Source organism: Balaenoptera musculus, chromosome 1 (assembly GCF_009873245.2).
Source record: "Balaenoptera musculus isolate JJ_BM4_2016_0621 chromosome 1, mBalMus1.pri.v3, whole genome shotgun sequence".
Taxonomy (NCBI): Eukaryota; Metazoa; Chordata; class Mammalia; order Artiodactyla; family Balaenopteridae; genus Balaenoptera; species Balaenoptera musculus.
In genome coordinates, this window is record NC_045785.1 from 74,447,799 (window position 1) to 74,466,964 (window position 19,166).

The window sequence follows — 19,166 nt, forward strand, 5'->3', positions numbered from 1 at the left end:
AACCATAGTGGAAAATAATATTAAAATTTGAAAAACTCCTAGACAAAATAGAGATCAACAAAATTTGGAGTAACTTTCAGAGTGTAAAGTTGTCCATGAATATTAGTGCTTTCACATTTTCCAGGACTTTAAGTAGACTCTGCTTCTTAAGAGTCTATTCATGATATTTTATTTTAATGATGTTTTCATCATGGGGACACACACACACACAAATCCGTTAAAAAAAAAAAAGATATGTAAATCACTGATGTTTCAGATAGCCACATGAAATAAAGTGGGAAAGGTCAACAAGCTGAAAAAAAAAAAAGAATATATATATATATATATATATATATATATATATATATATATATGTATAAATGAATCACTTTGCTGTACAGCAGAGATTAACATAATATTGCAAATCAACTATACTTCAATTTAAAAAAAACAAAACTGTGCGTTGAATCCATTTATCTTCCCTGCTCTACAACCCAATAAGGTCTGTCTGTTCCTATGATGCTTCTCTGACCCACTCTTTCTACTCCATAAAAACAAACAAAAAAGGGACTTCCCTGGTGGCGCAGTGGTTAAGAATCCACCTGCCAATGCAGGGGACATGGGTTCGAGCCTTGGTCCAAGAAGATCCCACATGCCGTGGAGCAACTAAACCCGTGCACCACAACTACTGAACCTGCGCTCTAGAGCCCACGAGCCACAACTACTGAAGCCTGCGTGCCTAGAGCCCATGCTCCGCAACAAGAGAAGCCACCGCAATGAGAAGCCTGTGCACCGCAATGAAGAGTAGCCCCCGCTGGCATGGACTTATACACACTACCAAATGTAAAATAGATAGCTAGTGGGAAGCAGCCGCATAGCACAGGGAGATCAGCTCGGTGCTTTGTGACCACCTAGAGGGGTGGGATAGGGAAGGTTGGAGGGAGACGCAAGAGGGAGGAGATATGGGGATATGTGTATATGTATAGCTGATTCACTTTGTTATACAGCAGAAACTAACACACCATTGTAAAGCAATTATACTCCAATAAAGATGTTAAAAAAAAAGAGTAGCCCTCGCTCGCCGCAACTAGAGAAAGCCTGCATGCAGCAACGAAGACCCAACACAGCCAAAAATAAATAAATAAATAAATTTATAAAACAAAAAACTGTACGTTGAATCCACTTATCTTCCCTGCTCTACAATCTACTAAGCTCTGTCTGTTCCTATGATGTTTCTCTGACCCACTCTTTCTACTCCACTCTGATGTCAACACTTACATACTTATTACAGAAACCTCCAAGGAAGCCTTCTGTACTTCAGCCTCTCAGCTTCCAGTCCAAGCTGCAGTAAAATCTAAATTTCAGAGAATACAGCCTTCAGGTCATGTCTCTCGCTTAACAATATTCAAAGTGCGGAGGCAAAGTAGAAATCCAAACCAAGGAGTTTGGCGTAAGGTTCCTCCTTTGTGTGGCCTCATTCCATCCCTTCATGGCAGTATTAACATCCTGTGTGTGCCCCCTCTCACAACACCCAGCCATCTTCTCTGTCTTTAAATCATGGGATTTATTCTCTTCATCTGGTGTGTTCGTCGTTGTCTGTCTCCGATGAAGCCAACGCTGAAGGGCCATTTCAAAGTCTGCATCAAGACAGACTGCCCTGGCAGCTCTAGTCTGTTCTCTGTGTCAGTAAGAACCACAGAGGAAACTACTGGTTGGTCTTCTAATTGTTCTCTACACGCTTCTCTGTACCCCAACCAACTAGCAAACACCAGGTCCTACCCTCCCTGCTCCGTGGCTGGATGCATGGGGTAAAGCCTGTAACCAAGGGAGAGTACACAAATGTACCCCAAACAAGAATCATGCCCATGGTCTTGCTGCATCAGCAGCAACTCTGAAGAGCAGTACTAACGTCGCTCTCTACAGAGATCTGGAGGGAACATCCATCTGAGCAAATCACTTATTAATATGCAGATAATTTACCAGTAAGACAGCCAGTTCCCAGACTAAATGGTTTCCATCCCCACTACTAGCCTTAAGACACTGAAGTTCAAGTTGGTTTCTGTGGACGTCAATTACAACTCTGACAGCACCATCAATAATTCATATTTCTCAGAGTTTCTTTTGGAATCTGGCCAATTCCTTTCTGTAGTGTCAAGAACCCCTACAAGTCTGTGTTTCGGGTTCCAGAATTGCAAGTTGGTGGGCACACAGCAAATTCATCCCTTAGTTTCCTGTGCAGTTACTTAGAATCAGTCTAGACACAAAATCCATCTCAGCATTAATGTTATTCACCCCCCTCTTCTCTGTGCATGTGAGATTTATTTTAACCCACCAAAAAGTTAAACAGAGACTCAATAAGGTAAGTAATTGGTACATACTCTATCATTTCGTCCCACAAGAAGTGGCTGTGAGCCAGTTTCAGTGGCCAAAATCCATACTAGAAATCAGCTTTTAAAATACCCAAGGTGGAGAACAGTACGGAGATTCCTTAAAAAACTAAAAATAGAGTTACCATATGATCCAGCAATCCCACTACTGGGCATATATCCAGAGAAAACTCTAATTTGAAAAGATACGTGCACTCCAATGTTCATAGCAGCTCTATTTACAATAGCCAGGACATGGAAGCAACCTAAGTGCCATCAACAGATGAATGGATAAAGAAGATGTGGTGTATATATATATACAATGAGATATTACTCAGCCGTAAAAAAGAATGAAATAATGTCATTTGCAGCAACATGGATGGACCTAGAGATTATCATACTAAGTGAAGTAAGTCAGACAGAGAAAGACAAATATTATATGATACCGCTTATATGTGGAATCTAAAATATGATACAAATGAACTTATTTACAAAACAGAAATAGATTCACAGACACAGAAAACATACTTATGGTTACCAAAGGGGAAAGGCTGGGGGGGAGAAATTAGAAATTTGGAATTAACAGATACACGCTACTATATATAAATCAGATAAACAATAAGGACCTACTGTATAGCACAGAGAACTATATTCAGTATCTTGTAATAACCTATAATGGAAAAGAATCTGAGAAAGAATATGTGTGTGTGTGTGTGTGTGTAACTGAATCACTTTGCTATACACCTGAAACATTGTAATCAACTATACTTCAATAAAAAAAATTAGAGATTAAACAAAAATACCCAAGGTAAGGAGAAATAAGGTCCTAATGTGCTTCCGGTCTAGAAGGACTGCATTCAAAGGAAATTGCTTTTTGGTTCTTACAAGCTTGTAAGTCCTTGGAAAGCAGATACTGCTGTGTCTCTGTTTCTGGTTCATTCAGCAAACTTGCTGAGCCCTTACCATGTTCTGTGCACCACACTCAACACGGGGAATGCAAAGAACAATAATCCATGGTCCCTGCCCTCCAAGAACCTGGGCTAGAAGAACCCGACAGTGTTTGGTGCACAGTAGACATTTAATAAATATTAAATGAATATCTCCATAAAGAGTCCTCCCAGGTTCTGGAGGAACACAGTGAGAACCCAAGCATTTGTTCCACAAATGATAATTTTGCAGTCGAGCCAAAAAGAACTTTCATTTGAATGAAAACATAACCTGCAATGGCTTATGCCAGAGAACGACATAAAAATTTGCTTCAAGAGCTGGTGCTAAGAACCTCGTGCAGCATTCAGATAAAATGTTTTAACCAGCTAATAGTCGTTTTGAATAAGAGAGGTGCTTGGCTAAAAACAGAGGCCTTGAAAGCACAAATGTAACACGGGGTGCTGCTGAACTTTTACCGAGGGCATCAGCCAAGTCCAACGATTTTTCAATGCTTTGCCTTCTCATTTGTAAAATGGGGACAATGAACGCAAGACAATGGTTTATTCCTCGGAAAGTCCTCGGGGAAACGTCAAAGCCACCATGAGAGTAATGTTCCTCCTATCCTCATCTTGAATTATTAAACATCAACAGTCTCCAGCCCGCTGTGCCCAGACACTTTGCAAGGGCGCTGTGCCAACGCCCATTAGTGCTGGAGTCAACATTGGCGGGACACTTCTTGTATTTTTATACTCTTTCAGTTGAACCATTGAAATCCGATGTCTAACAGGAAAACCCGAAGCTGAAATGTGGGATTCCTGCTGCCATACAAACAGCAGGGTGAAATTCTAGTTTTCTCCATACCTCCTCTTTAGAGTTTTTTGTTTGTTTGTTTCAAGAAAGAGTTAGCTTCCACACCCAAGCTAGCTGTGGTTCTAGAAATTCTAGAAAATGCTCACTATGGTGCTGTTTTTCAAGGCTCCAGGCAATACTGAAGGTCTTCTGATTCAACAGATACTGACTGACTGGCAGAACCTGAAAATTCTGACAATTTGGGTTAATTTGGAGAGAGATGTGCAGGGGCAGTAAACATTTCTAGCTTCAGACTCAAAGAAGAAGTAACACAGAGAAGAAAAGCACATAAGTCCAGATCCAGACTGAAGGTTTTCTCATCCTACTGACTACTGCATTCACTGAATTAACTCAACTCTGCATTTCCCCAATATATCAGCCTGGCTAGAGCTGGGAGATAGAAGCCATAAACAGACCCGCTAGACAACCCCAGAGATATAGTTCTTATCTCTCTACTCCTCGGGGGGAGAAGTGAAAGGCTGGCATTAAGTAAGAGACACGAGTCAAGAGGTGAAACGTCCAATATGGCAGCCACCAGCTACAGGTGCCTATGCAGCATGTGATGTGCAGCCAGTCCAAAGTGAGATATGCTGTCAGGATAAAATACACACCACATCTCAAAGACTAAGTACCTAAAAAAAAGGAATGTAAAATATCTCGATGTGTTATACTGAATACAGGCTGAAGTAATATTTTAAATATATTGGGTTAAATAAAATATATAATTAAAATCAATTTTAATTTGTTTCTTTAAAAAATCTTTTTAATGTGGCTACTAGAAAATTTAAAAGGATAGACATGGCTCTAATTTGTAGCTCTCGTTATGTTTTTCTTGGATAGTGCTGATCTAGAGTGTCCCAATCTCCCCTGGATTCTTTGAAAGGACAGAACTGAACATATGAAAATGCACTCAGACTCACAAAGCAAACAACATCATTTTTCACAAGGTAACCTTGATGCACGTTGAAAGAAATAAGACTGATTACTTGGCTTTCCTCTCACGGTTGATCTACTCTTGAGTCAGAATGAATGCTCTCTTGTAATGGTCTGTTTTAGATAATACCAAGAAAAGAAGAAAAGCCCTACAGGGTATTGCTCAAAGCATGTGTATTAGGGTCAGGCAGACCTGGATGTGCGTCCTATCTCTGCCGTTCACTAACTATACAACCTCAGGAAAATTAACATATTAAGATCGCTATTTTCTGTCAAAGGATAATATTTCCCCACAGGGCTACTGGAAGGGTTAACCTAGCAAGGGAGGTAAAGAACATGGGCACCATATCTATCTAGCACACAGCACTTCAGAATGGTAGCTAGTTTAGTGAAATTCAAGCAACATTTTCTGAGCACCGTACAGAATAATGATGGTATAGGGAAGACGGAGGGCAGCGGAGACAGGACCACTTGATTCACTGGCCTCGGAGGCTCAGTATTTATGCCGTGTGGCGCAACACTGCCCTCTAGTGGCAAAAATGTGGCAAAGCATCCAGACCATAAAGTAAGCAAGGAAGAAAAATGTAAATTTTCCTGGGCACTAAGACAGTTCTCCGGATCAGAGAGATCACATCGAAGAACAATTTTTACTCATGAGTCACCTTTAAAGCAGTGGAATGGAACTGGAAAGCAATACGATTACCAAGATTTACTATTAACCCAGAGATTGGCACTTTGTTGATTATACAGTTTCTCAGATAGGAAAACGGTAATTCTCTTTGGACGTATTAAATGAAACACTTAAAGAGGAGAAAGCCTGGGTGGATGCCAAGTTACTACGATTTATTTTAGTAGGACAATACCGAACGTTTGAGTTTTGTGGATTGCTCGATTTTTGTGAAGAGTTTGTAAACTAGATTTGACCGTGCTTTGTTCAATGCAACTATCAAGGTCAAAACTTAAGGCCGAGCTGTTATACCAGCATCATTATATTTTTATTTCTCTCCCTGTAGAGCACCTAAGCCAAGATAACAGTACTCTGGGCTATTGACGAGATTAAATGAGAGAGAAGAGAGAAATGCTTAGTACAGCATCAAGTGCTAGCTGCTATTATTTTTATTTTTGTTGTTTCTGTTGTTCCAACTGCCAGAGGCCCATGGAAGAAAAACTGTAAGATGCAATCACTGCTTTTACTTTTTTTGGTTTGAAAACAAGGCCTACCTAATTTCATTTCCTGCTATATCTTTGAATCAAATTTATCATTTTAAAACAAGAACATCTGAACATAACTTTGATGTCCTTGAGATTATGATACTGACTGACATCCATCAATAGTTTAGAATTCAGATACTGACCTTTATTAAGGCACTAAGAGGACACTGAAATCAAAACCACCTGCAAAGGCAAGATGTGTTATCATTTTAATCATAAACCTAACATGGTCATTCTGGGCAGTCTTTATCCTCCTCCAGTCTCCTCCGTTAATTTGGATGAAAACCTTAATACTTTGAATTAGAAAGATTTTGTAATACTTTTCCTCATTTAATTTTCATTTTTATTATAGTGATCTCACGTCCAAACACTTCTTATTTGGTGACTGGCTGGGTTAATGTGTGACCCCTTAAGCCAGACCTAGACAACCATGAAACGTGCTCTCTGGTTCCCTGCAGTTCTTGTTTCAATATCCCGAAGCCACTTCAATATCCGGAAAAGGGAAAGAAAAAGAAAACCGATGCAAAGATACATGCTTACTGATGTCCAGGGTATGTGCTGGAGAAAAGTGGGATGAAGGTCAGTGCTGGAAACCCACATTTAAGGGTCTCAAGTGCTTCATGTGCAGAAGGAAGAATTAGGCTACACACCTTGTCATGATATGGTCCTAAGACAATCCAGCCGCAGAAGGTGTAACCCAGATAGATCATACCGGCACACGCGCAGAAGCGAAGAACTTTTGGCAGTGAGGCTTGCATTGTTAAAATGAGCACCTGAAAAAAATCAGCACAATGGGGGGGGGAGTTAAAAAGTAGCTACTAGAGCCCAAAGAAATGGACCTCAACCCCAGTGGTGCCACCCAATAGCCATATCCTTACATTATATGCTTGGAAGTAGCCCAAGTATCTGATGACGCCAACCCAGACAAAGAGCGTAGATGTTCCAAGCAAAATGCTGCACAGATCGTAATTTGTGAGATTCTAGGGAATGAGAAAACAGACATGAGTAAAATATTCTACTCCACTCAGCTTATGAACCTCACTTTAAACTGACTGGAGAAGAATGGACCGCCTGCCTCTCTACAGTGATTCTGAGAGTTTTTAAACTGAAGAAGGAAATAATAGAGAGCACAATTCCAAATGTGTTCCTCATTTCCTTTTAGTATTAAGATTGGTTGAACTGAATTCTTGTTCAAATAATATCCTGAAATAGAAATTGCATTTACCACTGACCTAGGCACTAAAGCACATAAACTAATGGTGTTTGTTAAATATCAATCAATACCTTTCAGCTACTTTTGAAAGAACGCTCCAACGTGATTTGCTAACAGTTCCTGCTCTCAAGGACTCTGAGGAGACGCACACACAAGCGTAAGACTAATACAATACGCTGCGTGCAGTGAGAGACACAGTGCCGGGCTTGTCATGGAGGGCTTCCTGAGGGCGTGACCCCAGAGCAGTGCTGGGCCTGGAGGACAGGCTAGGGGAGTCTTGCAAGCAAACGGAGAGAGGCTGAACAGGGCCCGGTGCTGAGAGCCTGCAAGACTGGCCAGAGGGGCAGCACTGAAGGGTCAGGGAGAGCGAGGGTGGGAGAGGAAGGCAGAGCTAGATCATGAGCACCCTGGAGGCCACGCTGAAGAAAGGCCACTTCATCCCAAAGGGGGTCCCTGAGGCAGAAAGGATTGTCACAGCAAGAGAGACACTCCCAGAAAAATGACTCTGACAGCTGTGTGAATGGCTGCGAGGGGTATAAGCTGAAGGCAGGACAACAATGAGGCAGCTGCAGCGATCTGGGTGAGAGAGGAAGACGGCCTGAAGGGAGCCGAAGCAGTCAGGGTGGACCTCCCTCGAGGTCAGGAGGGAAGGCTGGTAAGATTTGCTAGCTGACGGCTGAGCACGGAGGAGAGGAGTCAAGACTTAGGAGACTACATCGACTAAGTTACACAAAGAGCCAGGCGCCTAGAGGCACTCAAATATTCCTGCCCTCGCGCCATCCATCAGAGCCCCCATCAATCATGGATGGGCACCTCAGCTCTTGACGTGATTGGTTCATGGGCCAGCTGCTGCTTTTGCAACGTAAACAAGCAAACAAGCAAACAAAGCCCACCCAAACAACCAGTCTCCTCAAACTTCAGTTCCTATTCTGAAGATGCTGTCAAGTTTCCTAGAGGCTATTCATAGGAGTATCACCTTCCACAGAACAACTGCTTCCTCATTTTCCCTTCATGAGAAACCAAGTCAGAGGAGGCTTCCATTTTACGGGCGTGAGAAAAGAGAAAACCTGAGAATCACTGCAAATCTTACAGTATTTGAGACCATCCAGAAGAACAGAAAGAACAGAAGATTTACAATGGGTTGCCGCTTACCTTGGCTTTAATTTCCATTTTTAATATGGATCCAATTATTGTCATTAGGTCGCTGATAATCACCAGGATATACCATCTGTTGATGAACTCCCACTGGTCGGCGTTACACACACATCGTTTGTACTTCTCCAGGAAGAAATCTAAGAATCTCTACGGCAAACGTTTTAAAAAGCATTTCTTACAAACCACACTGCCCTCTGGAGGGAGAAAAGCGCAAAACAGCGCTCTCGCCTGTCCAAAGACACGGCATTGCCTTTTCCAACGTGACGGATCCTCACTTGGAGGGTAGAGATTACAGCCCACACCTTCCTCCACCATCCACCCCGGCTAGAGGTGAGCATGCCAGTTAACTAAGTGACTCAAACGCTCAATGCTGTGCTCTCACTCCAACAGACTCTTGTTGAAATAGCTAACACAGAGCACATTCCAAACACTTTACATATTCTCAACGCATTCAACCAGACAACCCCACGAACTAGGCACCACGGACACTTCTTTCCAGAGGAGGCAACTGAGACATGGGGCGGCCAAGCCAGGACTTGAGTGCAGGCAGTCCGGTCCCCGAGCGTGTGCTCCCAATGTGCCACCCTCGCATCGGCAGAACCCAGACCCGACCCTGGCTTTGGATTCAGAATATCAAGGGGCTTGTGGGGTGGGGGAGGGTGGCTAAGAGAAGTGGATATTTACAAAACAAATCGACACAGGTCAAGCCCTGGAAAAACAGAATGTAGACTGCTTCCTTCCTCTACATATGGTATTCTGATTACTTCCTATGTCCACTGACCCCAGTCTGTATTTACATACATGCCACACACCAGAATAAGATTTGTGGTGAGCTAGAGTATATATTCACAAGAGCCCTAAGGGTAAAAAGGTAAAATGAAACTCAGGGAAGAATTTTTAAACTAGTTTAAATAATAGAATAAAGTCTTTTATGCTTCATTATAACCCATTTACCATGCCTCCCTGTCAGAATGAACTTTGATTTGAAGACAAAAGATGAAACCCACACATGTTATTACTCTGTTCTTAAGATCACTCCTGAATTTAAAAGGGTCTCATTTATTCTAGAAGCATTCAAAGGCTTGATCATTCACCACTGTGTATCTGTGCTTATTAGCTCAGGTTTAAGCAGGATAATTGTCTGATTCCACCTGACATGCCGGGAGCTTGACTCACTCTCTACACCCCAGGTTGATAATGCCTCGTAGGGGGACAGTCATTCAAAGGAATACAATTCAGTCAAGGGTCCCAGAAAGGGCAGGATGACCCAATGTCAAGGCCCCACTGTTTGGACAAACTGCAGGCGGAGGTCAGGAAGGGAGGGAGGAAATTCCAACACACACTTACCTTTCGTAACCTTAGACCAAGAACAATGGATCTTGTGCACAGAATAAGAGATGCCAAGCAAATCACAATGACAAATGCATCAAACACCAGGACATACTGAGTATTTTTCTGAACTGAGAAATGAAAACAGAATTCAAATGTCAAACACACCTTACTTGGGAATAATTTCCAAACAAGATGGCAGCTGGAAAATAAGATCAAATGATAAACGCTTCAACATCAGAAACAAATCACACTGCACTCATTCAGAGGTTCACAAACAATGTAATCATTCCCTGAGGTCGAGTTATACGTTTAAAAACATATAAATTCTTAACAGGTGTACTAAAGTGTATTCATAAATATTTACTATAGAGTGGAATTCAGTAGAAGGTGGTCCATTTGGGCTCTATTCAAAAGAGGCAAAACTACTGACATACTCTGAGTTCTTCCACATAAAAACAAACATCAAGCTCTCCATTAATGGGGGAACACACGTTTTAAAGTCCCACCACTCAGAATCCCCATTTCTGCTTCTCAACCTTACTCTGTACTTTCCCAGCAAAGAGTGACAGTTCAATACGCTTTTTCTGCATGTGGGAAAAATCACTCCTTAGAATGAAAGTAAGGAGAGTAGTAATCAGATTTTTGCCTTGGAACACAGTTACACAGGGAAGGTACTGGAGGAAGATGAAACTGTAACCTTCGCTTCTCTCAGACTTCATGGTATAGTCCCAAATCCCAACCACGGCTCTCCCCTGCCCGGCCCCAGCTCACCCCCTGTGGTCTCATCACCTGCCGCCTGCTGCTTTCTCCTGGCCCCCACCTTCCCCACCCTGAGGCCACTCTCTTCCTCCTTCCCTGCTCCTACCAGGCTCTGGAGCTCTCTCCCTCCCTCTCTCCTCTCTCTCTTTCTTGCCTCAGGGACTTTGCACATGCTGATCCCTCTGCCTGGAACAGCACCCCCTCTCCATCACACATGGGGATTATTCAGCCTTGGGTTTCAGATTATCTTCCTCCCCAGAATAGAACAGGACAATTCCCTAAATTCCCATCCCCATCAGCCCTCCCCCCAATATCCTATCGTAGCCCTCTCCATAAGTATACACACCTATATCTCCATTTACTACCCTCTGCTTGATGGTCACTGAACTTATAGTTGTGTCTTCAAAGACAGCACAGCAAGGAGCACAGAGACAGTGTGAAATGAAAAAGGACACGGTCTCCGGAGCCTGAGACCTGGGTCTGAATCTCTGCCCTGCACTCAGAAGCTGTGGAGCCTTGGGGAAGTTGCCTCAGTTTCCTCATCCAAAAAATGGGTAGAATGAAAAAAATACCTATATTATAGGGCTGTTGTGAGGGTTAAATAAGTTCACACATGAAAGCACTTGGAGCAGCCCCATGCACACAAGAACAGCAAACTCAGTGGTTATTATATCATTCAATGTCCATCTCCCCCCCCCACCCCGACATGATTGGCTCTGGGAGGCAGGGACCAGGTGTGTTTTATTCAGCATGACAGTGCCTGTGCTTATGTGTGTCCCCATAATGCTTCAGTACGCTTACAGATAAGTGCAGAGACCCCAGCAGAGCAAAGGAAGACCACTGAATAATCTAAGTCAGAACTCGTGAAGGTCTGAGCGAAGTTAGAGGCAGAGAAGGCACACAAAGATACGGCACAAAGTGGCAAAAGATGAAGAAGAGAGACTCGACCTGGTCTTTAATGGGACTTAGGGAGTAAGGAAGGACTGACCGAGAATGACTCCTTTTCTGTCTTGGGTCAGCTGAGCTCAGTCTGGACATTCATGACAAGAGCGGACAACTCGGTGACGGCCGAAACCGTGGGTGTGGACACAGCCACTCAGAGAGACGACAGAGCGGAATGCAGACTAGGAAGGATGGGAAGGCGGGGGTGGCAATGTTTGGGAATTAGGAGAGGAGATGCACTCAGGAACCAGACGGAGGAAGGCCAGGGGAGAAGGAAGCAGCGCTGGGGACAGGCAACCTTCAGGAGAGTCTAAAGTCAGGGTGTTCCACAGCGACATCTCCGCAGAGAAGGCATGTAAGAGAAAGATGGGAGTGTGTCCACGGATTTAGAAATAACGGCGGCGTGAGCGACCATGGCACGGGGTCTGAGGGCAGCTCGTCCTAACCCTAAGTGGGTTAGGAGCATGGCCAGCGAGTAAATGTAATTCACTGAGCGAGTCATTTAGCCTTGCTAAGCTTCAGATGCCTCGGGTACCACATGGGAGCACAGCTGTACCAGCTTCACGCGCTGTCAGGAAATCAGGTCAAACAATCCCTGTCGAGCGCTTGTCAGTGTCTCGTACGGAGCACTTACATCCACCTTTGGCCGTTTTATCCTTCACAAGTTTAAGTTATCTGGAGATACCATCTAATGGGTACGTAAGAAAACAACCTGACCAAAACCCAAGACCATTTTTTGTGGGGGGAGCCATGGAATGAGGCAGAGGGAAGAGGGGCAGTTCTTGGGAAGATGGGACCGAAATCTTAAAAAATGCAAGAACAGCCTCGAGTACCTTCCTTTCTGACCTATAACTAGAACAAAATTTCTAAGATTACTTGAATTGGGCCTTATTTACAGATGAGAAAACTGAGGCCCAGAACTAGGAAGATTAACCGTCCCTCCTAACAGAGAAATCAGTATTGTATTGTTTCAGTTTGATTTATTGAGAAGACTAGTGTGATGTGGCTACAAAAAGTATCTTATAAACATCATAACTGCTTTCTTCTTCTACTGAAATTATGTTATTCTCACAGGAACAGTTCCTAAACCTGGGTTTGTATAACACTAGTCCAGAGAGATGCCTCTGGAAATGTGGTTAAGAAAATCCTACCCCACTCAGTCCTTCCAGGGGCCTGAGAAGTCCCCCACACACCACCACTGCCGCCTGTGTGACCCTAACCAGGGCTTCCCACACTTACTAAACCCCATTTCCCTGGGACATACGTTTACATCACCCATCAATGGGGAGTCCTGTCCATCAGTACCTACCTCCTCCAGCTCCCATGCCCAAATGGCTACATTTATAAAATCAAGTTAATGTGAAGATTAGTGGCACACTGGGCATGGGTATTAGAAGTCAGAAAAGGCAACTTCAAGCTTGTATGTAAAAATGCGCATTCCCTTATATTTCACCTTGAGATAACATAGGTAATGACAAGAAGGAGAGAGAAGCTTCAAGGTAAGCACATGGATGTGAATGAACCTCAGAATGTTTTGCAAATTGCACAAGGATCCCACCAGATGTCACCCTTGCCTTTGTTCTACTCCCCCAGAGCCAGGGCAATCAATCCACCAGACAGCTTCCTATACAAGAAAAAAAAAAAAATCCATTTCCTAAGCTGGTTTCCAAACTTCAGCTTTGTAAGACTTGTCACATCATCTTAAATTTGTGCTCTCCTAGTGATGGCGCAGCCCTGGGAGAAGCATATATAAATGTCAGTGCTTCTAGCTGTGAGATTGTGTTTCTCCTCACTGGCCACAGGAGGGAGCCAGAGCGCCTCTCTTCTGAGCAAAGGCGAGGACAGCTCCCCAATATTATAAGGACGCCCGTGGAGAGGAAGGAGACCTTGTCCTGGCAAACGTGTTTGACTGACTAACTTATTTGGTCAAATGACTATACCAAACCACATTTCCTATATGACAAGGGTTAGCTTTTATCACATAAAATGGCTGCAGCCTACACTCGGACTTGGAAGACACGTGTCTGACCTGCGCGTTTCTGCTGGGGAGATTGTGTCTGCTGAGGAAGAGTACCCACTTTTTAACAGAAACTAAAACTGTGTACTCTGATGAGAGGCTGGAGTCAGCTAATGGGACTAAAAAGCCAAAACTTCAAAATCATCAGGACATATTATGCAACCGAAAAGCAACAGGCCACAAACTGAGTCTAATTTAAAACTAATATAAAATAGTTAGGAACCACAGGTATTTTACATTTTATTTTGTTCTGATAATCTGGTCAAAGGTAGGTTCAGTTAAACAAAACTTGTAAATGAAAAAATACTGATCACCCATCATTAACATCATCCCAACACCCCCCCCCCACCCCAGTGAGAATGGGGTCTGAGTAGCCCACTTTAGTCTGTGGATCAGGAGGTATTTCCTGAGTAATGACTGAGTAAATGACCCAGGTTTGTCCAGGCTGCTCTCTAGGCTCTGAAGGCCTTGATCCCTCTCCACTGTCACAGGCTCAGATCAAATCATACCTTCTCCAAGAAGCATTGTTGGACTCTATGTCTCACTCTGTCCCCATCAAAAGGAACTTTTGCTTTCTTGATCCTCATGTCTTCTGTGCCTCCACCACTTACTCCTAGTCAGGACACGCTAGAGATTTTATAAGCATGCCAGTGCCCCTCACGAAGGCGTTTTCTTTCTTTTCAGAGCGCCTACAATTACTGCGTGTCAACTGTTGTTCTCAGTGCTCCGCTTTACATACTCATTTAAAACTCAACATCCTGGAAGGTAAGTACTATTATTACCTCCATTTTGCAGAGAAGGACCCTGAGACACAGAGAGGTTAAGCAATGTGTCCAAGATCACAGGCACAGGAAACAGAACCAAAACTCGAACCCAGGTAGTCTGGCTCCAGAAACTGCTCTTAACCGCTGGGCCACACGACCTCTCCTACAAGGTCTGTAATCAACATTTGCTGAATTGAACAAAAATGCAAAGCTTCGGGGTATGCTTAACAGAAGCGAATGCTCAAAGTGTGGTTTTTTGGAGCCCTTTATTCTTATCATCATCCAAACAAACCATTTATATACCCCAAATCCCAAAATGAAGTGATAAAAATCTTCCATAATCCACAAAGGGCAAGCATATAACATACTTACTAGATCCGGAGATGTTCAAGTCCTTACATTCCTCGATGTTAGCGTCACTGTCAAAGTAGATTTTTATTTTGCCACTGTGAGCTTTATTGTCAAAGATAATCTGGAGACACAAATTGATGAAGAGGTTATGGCCCAGCAGAAAGTATGACTGGTTAGATCAATTCTGCTTAAAATATCAATGGCATCCAGATAGCGTGCTGATCCAAAGAGAGTTAGACTGATGAAAATGTCCTCATCGCATGATTCCTTCACAACTTCCTATTATTAATGAAAAAATGTGGTCCAAAGGGGGAATACATGAAATTCTACTAAAAGCACATTCAGATTCAGAGAAATTCTAAAGCAAAACAGCCAACCAGTCCAAAGAACAAAAATGAGAATTCACCACCAATTTTTGACGAGAGAACACAAAGACCTCATTTATTACACTGAATGGAATTTACAAGCATTTGCCTTAATTTTTAGTCCTTTGGGTATGAAACTCTAGATTTTTACTAGGCTAGAAATTATTTTTCTATTTGCTTCAAACGCTATATATATGTTCTCAGAAGTGCTACATGTGCTTTCAGAAGTGCTACATGTGCTTTCAGAAGTGGCAAAGATTGCTCCAGGGTTATGGGTTGAATTTAAGATTTCCAAATGCCCTCAATCTTCCACATTATGTTTCAAGCATTTAAAGTTTATAAGTGAAATATGCAGCGTATTTTAGGGGCTTTCAGGGGGAAAATAAGGCCTTGAATGCCAGGGCTAGTGGAAGTTTGGTCCTAGCTCATAGGTATAGAAATGAGGTCTGTATAGCTTAATTCTCGAAATCTCTGGTTTGGTCATAACGATATTCTTAGATTACACTGAGAATGTGTAATGTGCACGTGGCTTATGCTCAAAGATGTTCAGGTACCTGTGGGTTTAATCATAGATCACATATACGTTCAGCTCTCCAAGCTCTTTGCCTTGCCTTGGATTTCATAATGCGTTTTGTAATGTGTGGGTCACCCCAGGGAGATTAATCATGCTACTCTCTGGGGGAGACATTCTTCCTTACTACATGTCACAATTTATAATTACTTTAATTTTTTTGTTGACTTGTTTTTCTATCTCTTCCACTAGGCTGTAAGCTTCCTGAGGGCCATGGTACCTCTAGAGCATGGCAACTTGCCTGCTGCCTCGTAGGGACTCATTGAGCATTTAGCGATTGTTGTTGAATGAAGCATGCTTCTGAATTGCTAAAACAGCAGCTACATATAACGTCCAATTGAGCATTCAGCTCTGCCCATCAAGAAACATGAAAGAAGGAAGGGAGGGAGAGAGGAAGGGAGTAAGGGAGGGAGGGAGGGACAAAGGAAGGAAGGAAGGAAGGAAGGAAGGGAGGGAGGGAGGAAGGAAGTCCATGGCACATGCCTGCCCCTCCCAAAATAAAAGCTGCAGCAATTGACCCTTTGCAGATTGGCCTTCAGACCAAGGGGGCACTTTCTGCCTTGAGGTCTGAAAACATTTGTTACAACATTTGCAAAGACCTTCCTTCGAAGGTGGGAAAAACATTATAGGCACTTAAAACACAGGTCATAAGCTATTTTTAAAAATGTATTCAGAGAGTAGGAAGTCAAAGTCCACTTTGAAAACTCTTTTCAACCCAAAAATCTAGTTTTAAAAAGTTGGAATGGGCTTGTATCATTTTTAGAAGTCACGGCCTCTAGACCAACGATGCTATAAAGTGGCATTAAAACTGTTTTAAACACAACTGCATCAAACACATCTATAGGCGGATGTGCTTTGCACTCTGCACCTATAAAAGGAGTAGAGAAAAATGATTAAATGGCTTAGTAAAATAGACACTTGCCGTATTCTGAAAGATGTAACAGTCTGGTAGCTCTCGGGAATGAATCGTCTGCAGGTCAATGCCTTTGAGATGAAAGGAGATTTCAACTTGCAAGAGGCTGAATAAAAAATATTACAAGGTATAAATTGCCACAGTCTTCCTACCCTACTCTCCTTTCCCCACCTACGTCTCCTGGGCAATGAGACTTTAAAGCATATTTACCGATAAAATTCCAGTCTGAAGAATGATGAGTTCTTCCAGTCCTGAGGGTCCTTGGAGAGGGTCTGGAGGTCTAGGTGAATGCAGTCTAGGGCCATGAAAAAACCACAGTGACTGTCAGGCAAGAATCAGATGCTGAAACCAGTGGGCCGAAGTGTGATGAGAGCAGAAGACTCAACAAGTTCCAAAGCATCTCTCCACAGAATACTTATGAATCACAACAGGGAGACCAGTAACTTTACAGTGGGGAACCTGGCAGATCCCATCCTAGCCACGTGATCAAAGTTAACATCACCAGGATTGAGATAAAGAGACATCATGTGCCTCCTGAAATAACGTACCATTTGTGTGGTATTTCTGCCCCAAATGCGTAACCTCAATCTAGGCACAAAGAAACAGGAAAACTAGGGGCTTCCCTGGTGGCGCAGTGGTTAAGAATCTGCCTGTCAATGTAGGCGACACGGGTTCGACCCCTGGTCTGGGAAGATCCCACATGCCATGGAGCAACTAATCCCGTGCGCCACAACTACTGAAGTCCGCGTGCCTATAGCCCGTGCTCCGCAGCAAAGAGAAGCCACCACAATGAGAAGCCCGCGCGCCGCAACGAAGAGTAGCCCCCGCTCGCCGCAACTAGAGAAAGCCCACGCGCAGCAACGAAGACCCAATGCAGCCAAAAATAAAAATAAATAAATAAATGTATTTTTTAAAAAAAAACAAAAACCAGGGGGGACTTCCCTGGTGGCACAGTGGTTAAGAATCCACCTGCCAATGCAGGGGACACGGGTTCAAGCCCTCGCCCAGGAAGATCCCACATGCCGTGGAGCAACTAAGCCCATGCGCCACAACTACTGAGCCTGCACTCTAGAGCCTGCAAGCCACAACTACTGAGCCCGCGTGCCACAACTACTGAAGCCTGTGCGCCTAGAGCCCGTGAGCCACAACTACTGAAGCCTGCGCGCCTAGAGCTTGTGCTCTGCAACAAGAGAAGCCACCGCAGTGAGAAGCCCACGCACCTCAACGAAGAGTAGCCCCTGCTCGCCGCAACTAGAGAAAGCTCACGTGCAGCAACGAAGACCCAGCACAGCCAAAAATAAATAAATTAATTAAAAAAAAAAAAAAAGAAAAACAGGAAAACTCAAGGGAGAGACATTCTACTCTAAAAATGTCAAGATCATTTAAAAAAAAAAAAAAAAGCCAAGAACTCAATTTTTCTCCAGATTATAGGAGACTAAAGATACATGACAACTAAATGCGATATGTGATCTTGGACCAGGGAGGTTAGGCATGGCTTTTGCGATAGATAATGTTAGGGCAATTGATGAAATATGAATAGGGTTTGTAGATTATAGTATCACGTCCATGTTAACTCATGCTTTTGAGCACTGTTCGGTGGTTATAAGGAGCATGATCTTGTTTGGGGAGATGCACACAAGTATTTACAGGTAGGGGCATTGTGTCTGCACCGTAGTCTCCTATATTTCAGGAGAAATTTGTTTATGTAGGAAGAATGCTAAAGCAAATGCGGTAAAATGTTAGCATTTGGGAAAGTTAGATGAAAGGTATACAAGGACATCTTTGTGCTATTTGGCAACTTTTCTGTTTAGTCCGATACTTTCCCAAAAAAAAAAAAAATTAAGAGAAAGAAAGGAACTTAGATTGTATTCAAATAAAAATAAATTATGAGCTGTAAACTGTAAAAGAATGATTCCAAGAGCCGCACATAAAAATTAGTCTCACTATTGTGTAGCCTAACACCTTGGCAGGAAACCGAGGAGGTCTGGAGACAATGAACACCTTTCATGGTCACCGCCCTTCAAGGTCACTCAGCCCTGATGCCAGAACTGGTGTGAACCAGTCTGGCTGACTCTCACCTGGGCTGCTGCTGCCCCCTTTGTGCTGCCTCAAAAATGGAAAAGTCAGGGCCTCCTGCAGTGCCCGACACTCAGTAGGTGCTTGAGAACCCGGGTAGGCCCTATGGCTTGTTCTCTGAGAATCTTCTCTCACAATTTGACTCTTTATTTGCTTATCTATCCCCTCAACTAGAAGATAAAGTCCTTGAGAACAAGGGCACAACTGCTGTGGCTATTGAACACACATTGCCTAGTATATAGCACACTCAAAATATGGAGGACACACTTACACTTTATGACAATCAGGCATCCTGGGTGAAAAACGAGGACACGGAGCTGAATGGACAGCTCAACAGCCACAATATTTAAGAAAGGCAGGTGTCAGAGGGGGTGCCTCTCTGTGTTTGGCAAATGGACCATTAGTATCAAGAAACAATTCAATGTTGGTTTTCCTGACTGGG

The 19,166-nt window shown here is 43.2% G+C and overlaps 1 protein-coding gene across 7 annotated transcripts in view; it reads right to left on the reverse strand.

The window, feature by feature from the left end:
- Nucleotides 1–19,166, reverse strand: part of MCOLN2 (mucolipin 2) — a 61,899-nt gene that overhangs the window by 14,412 nt on the left and 28,321 nt on the right. For all 7 annotated transcript variants that reach the window (XM_036823605.1, XM_036823615.1, XM_036823631.1 and 4 more), the window contains 7 exons: nt 16,859–16,943; nt 16,658–16,754; nt 14,821–14,920; nt 9,982–10,094; nt 8,632–8,781; nt 7,145–7,246; nt 6,917–7,039 (listed from right to left, as the gene is read on the reverse strand). In XM_036823605.1, coding sequence (XP_036679500.1) covers nt 6,917–7,039; nt 7,145–7,246; nt 8,632–8,781; nt 9,982–10,094; nt 14,821–14,920; nt 16,658–16,754; nt 16,859–16,943 — 770 coding nt within the window. The remainder of the gene's footprint in view (nt 1–6,916; nt 7,040–7,144; nt 7,247–8,631; nt 8,782–9,981; nt 10,095–14,820; nt 14,921–16,657; nt 16,755–16,858; nt 16,944–19,166) is intronic.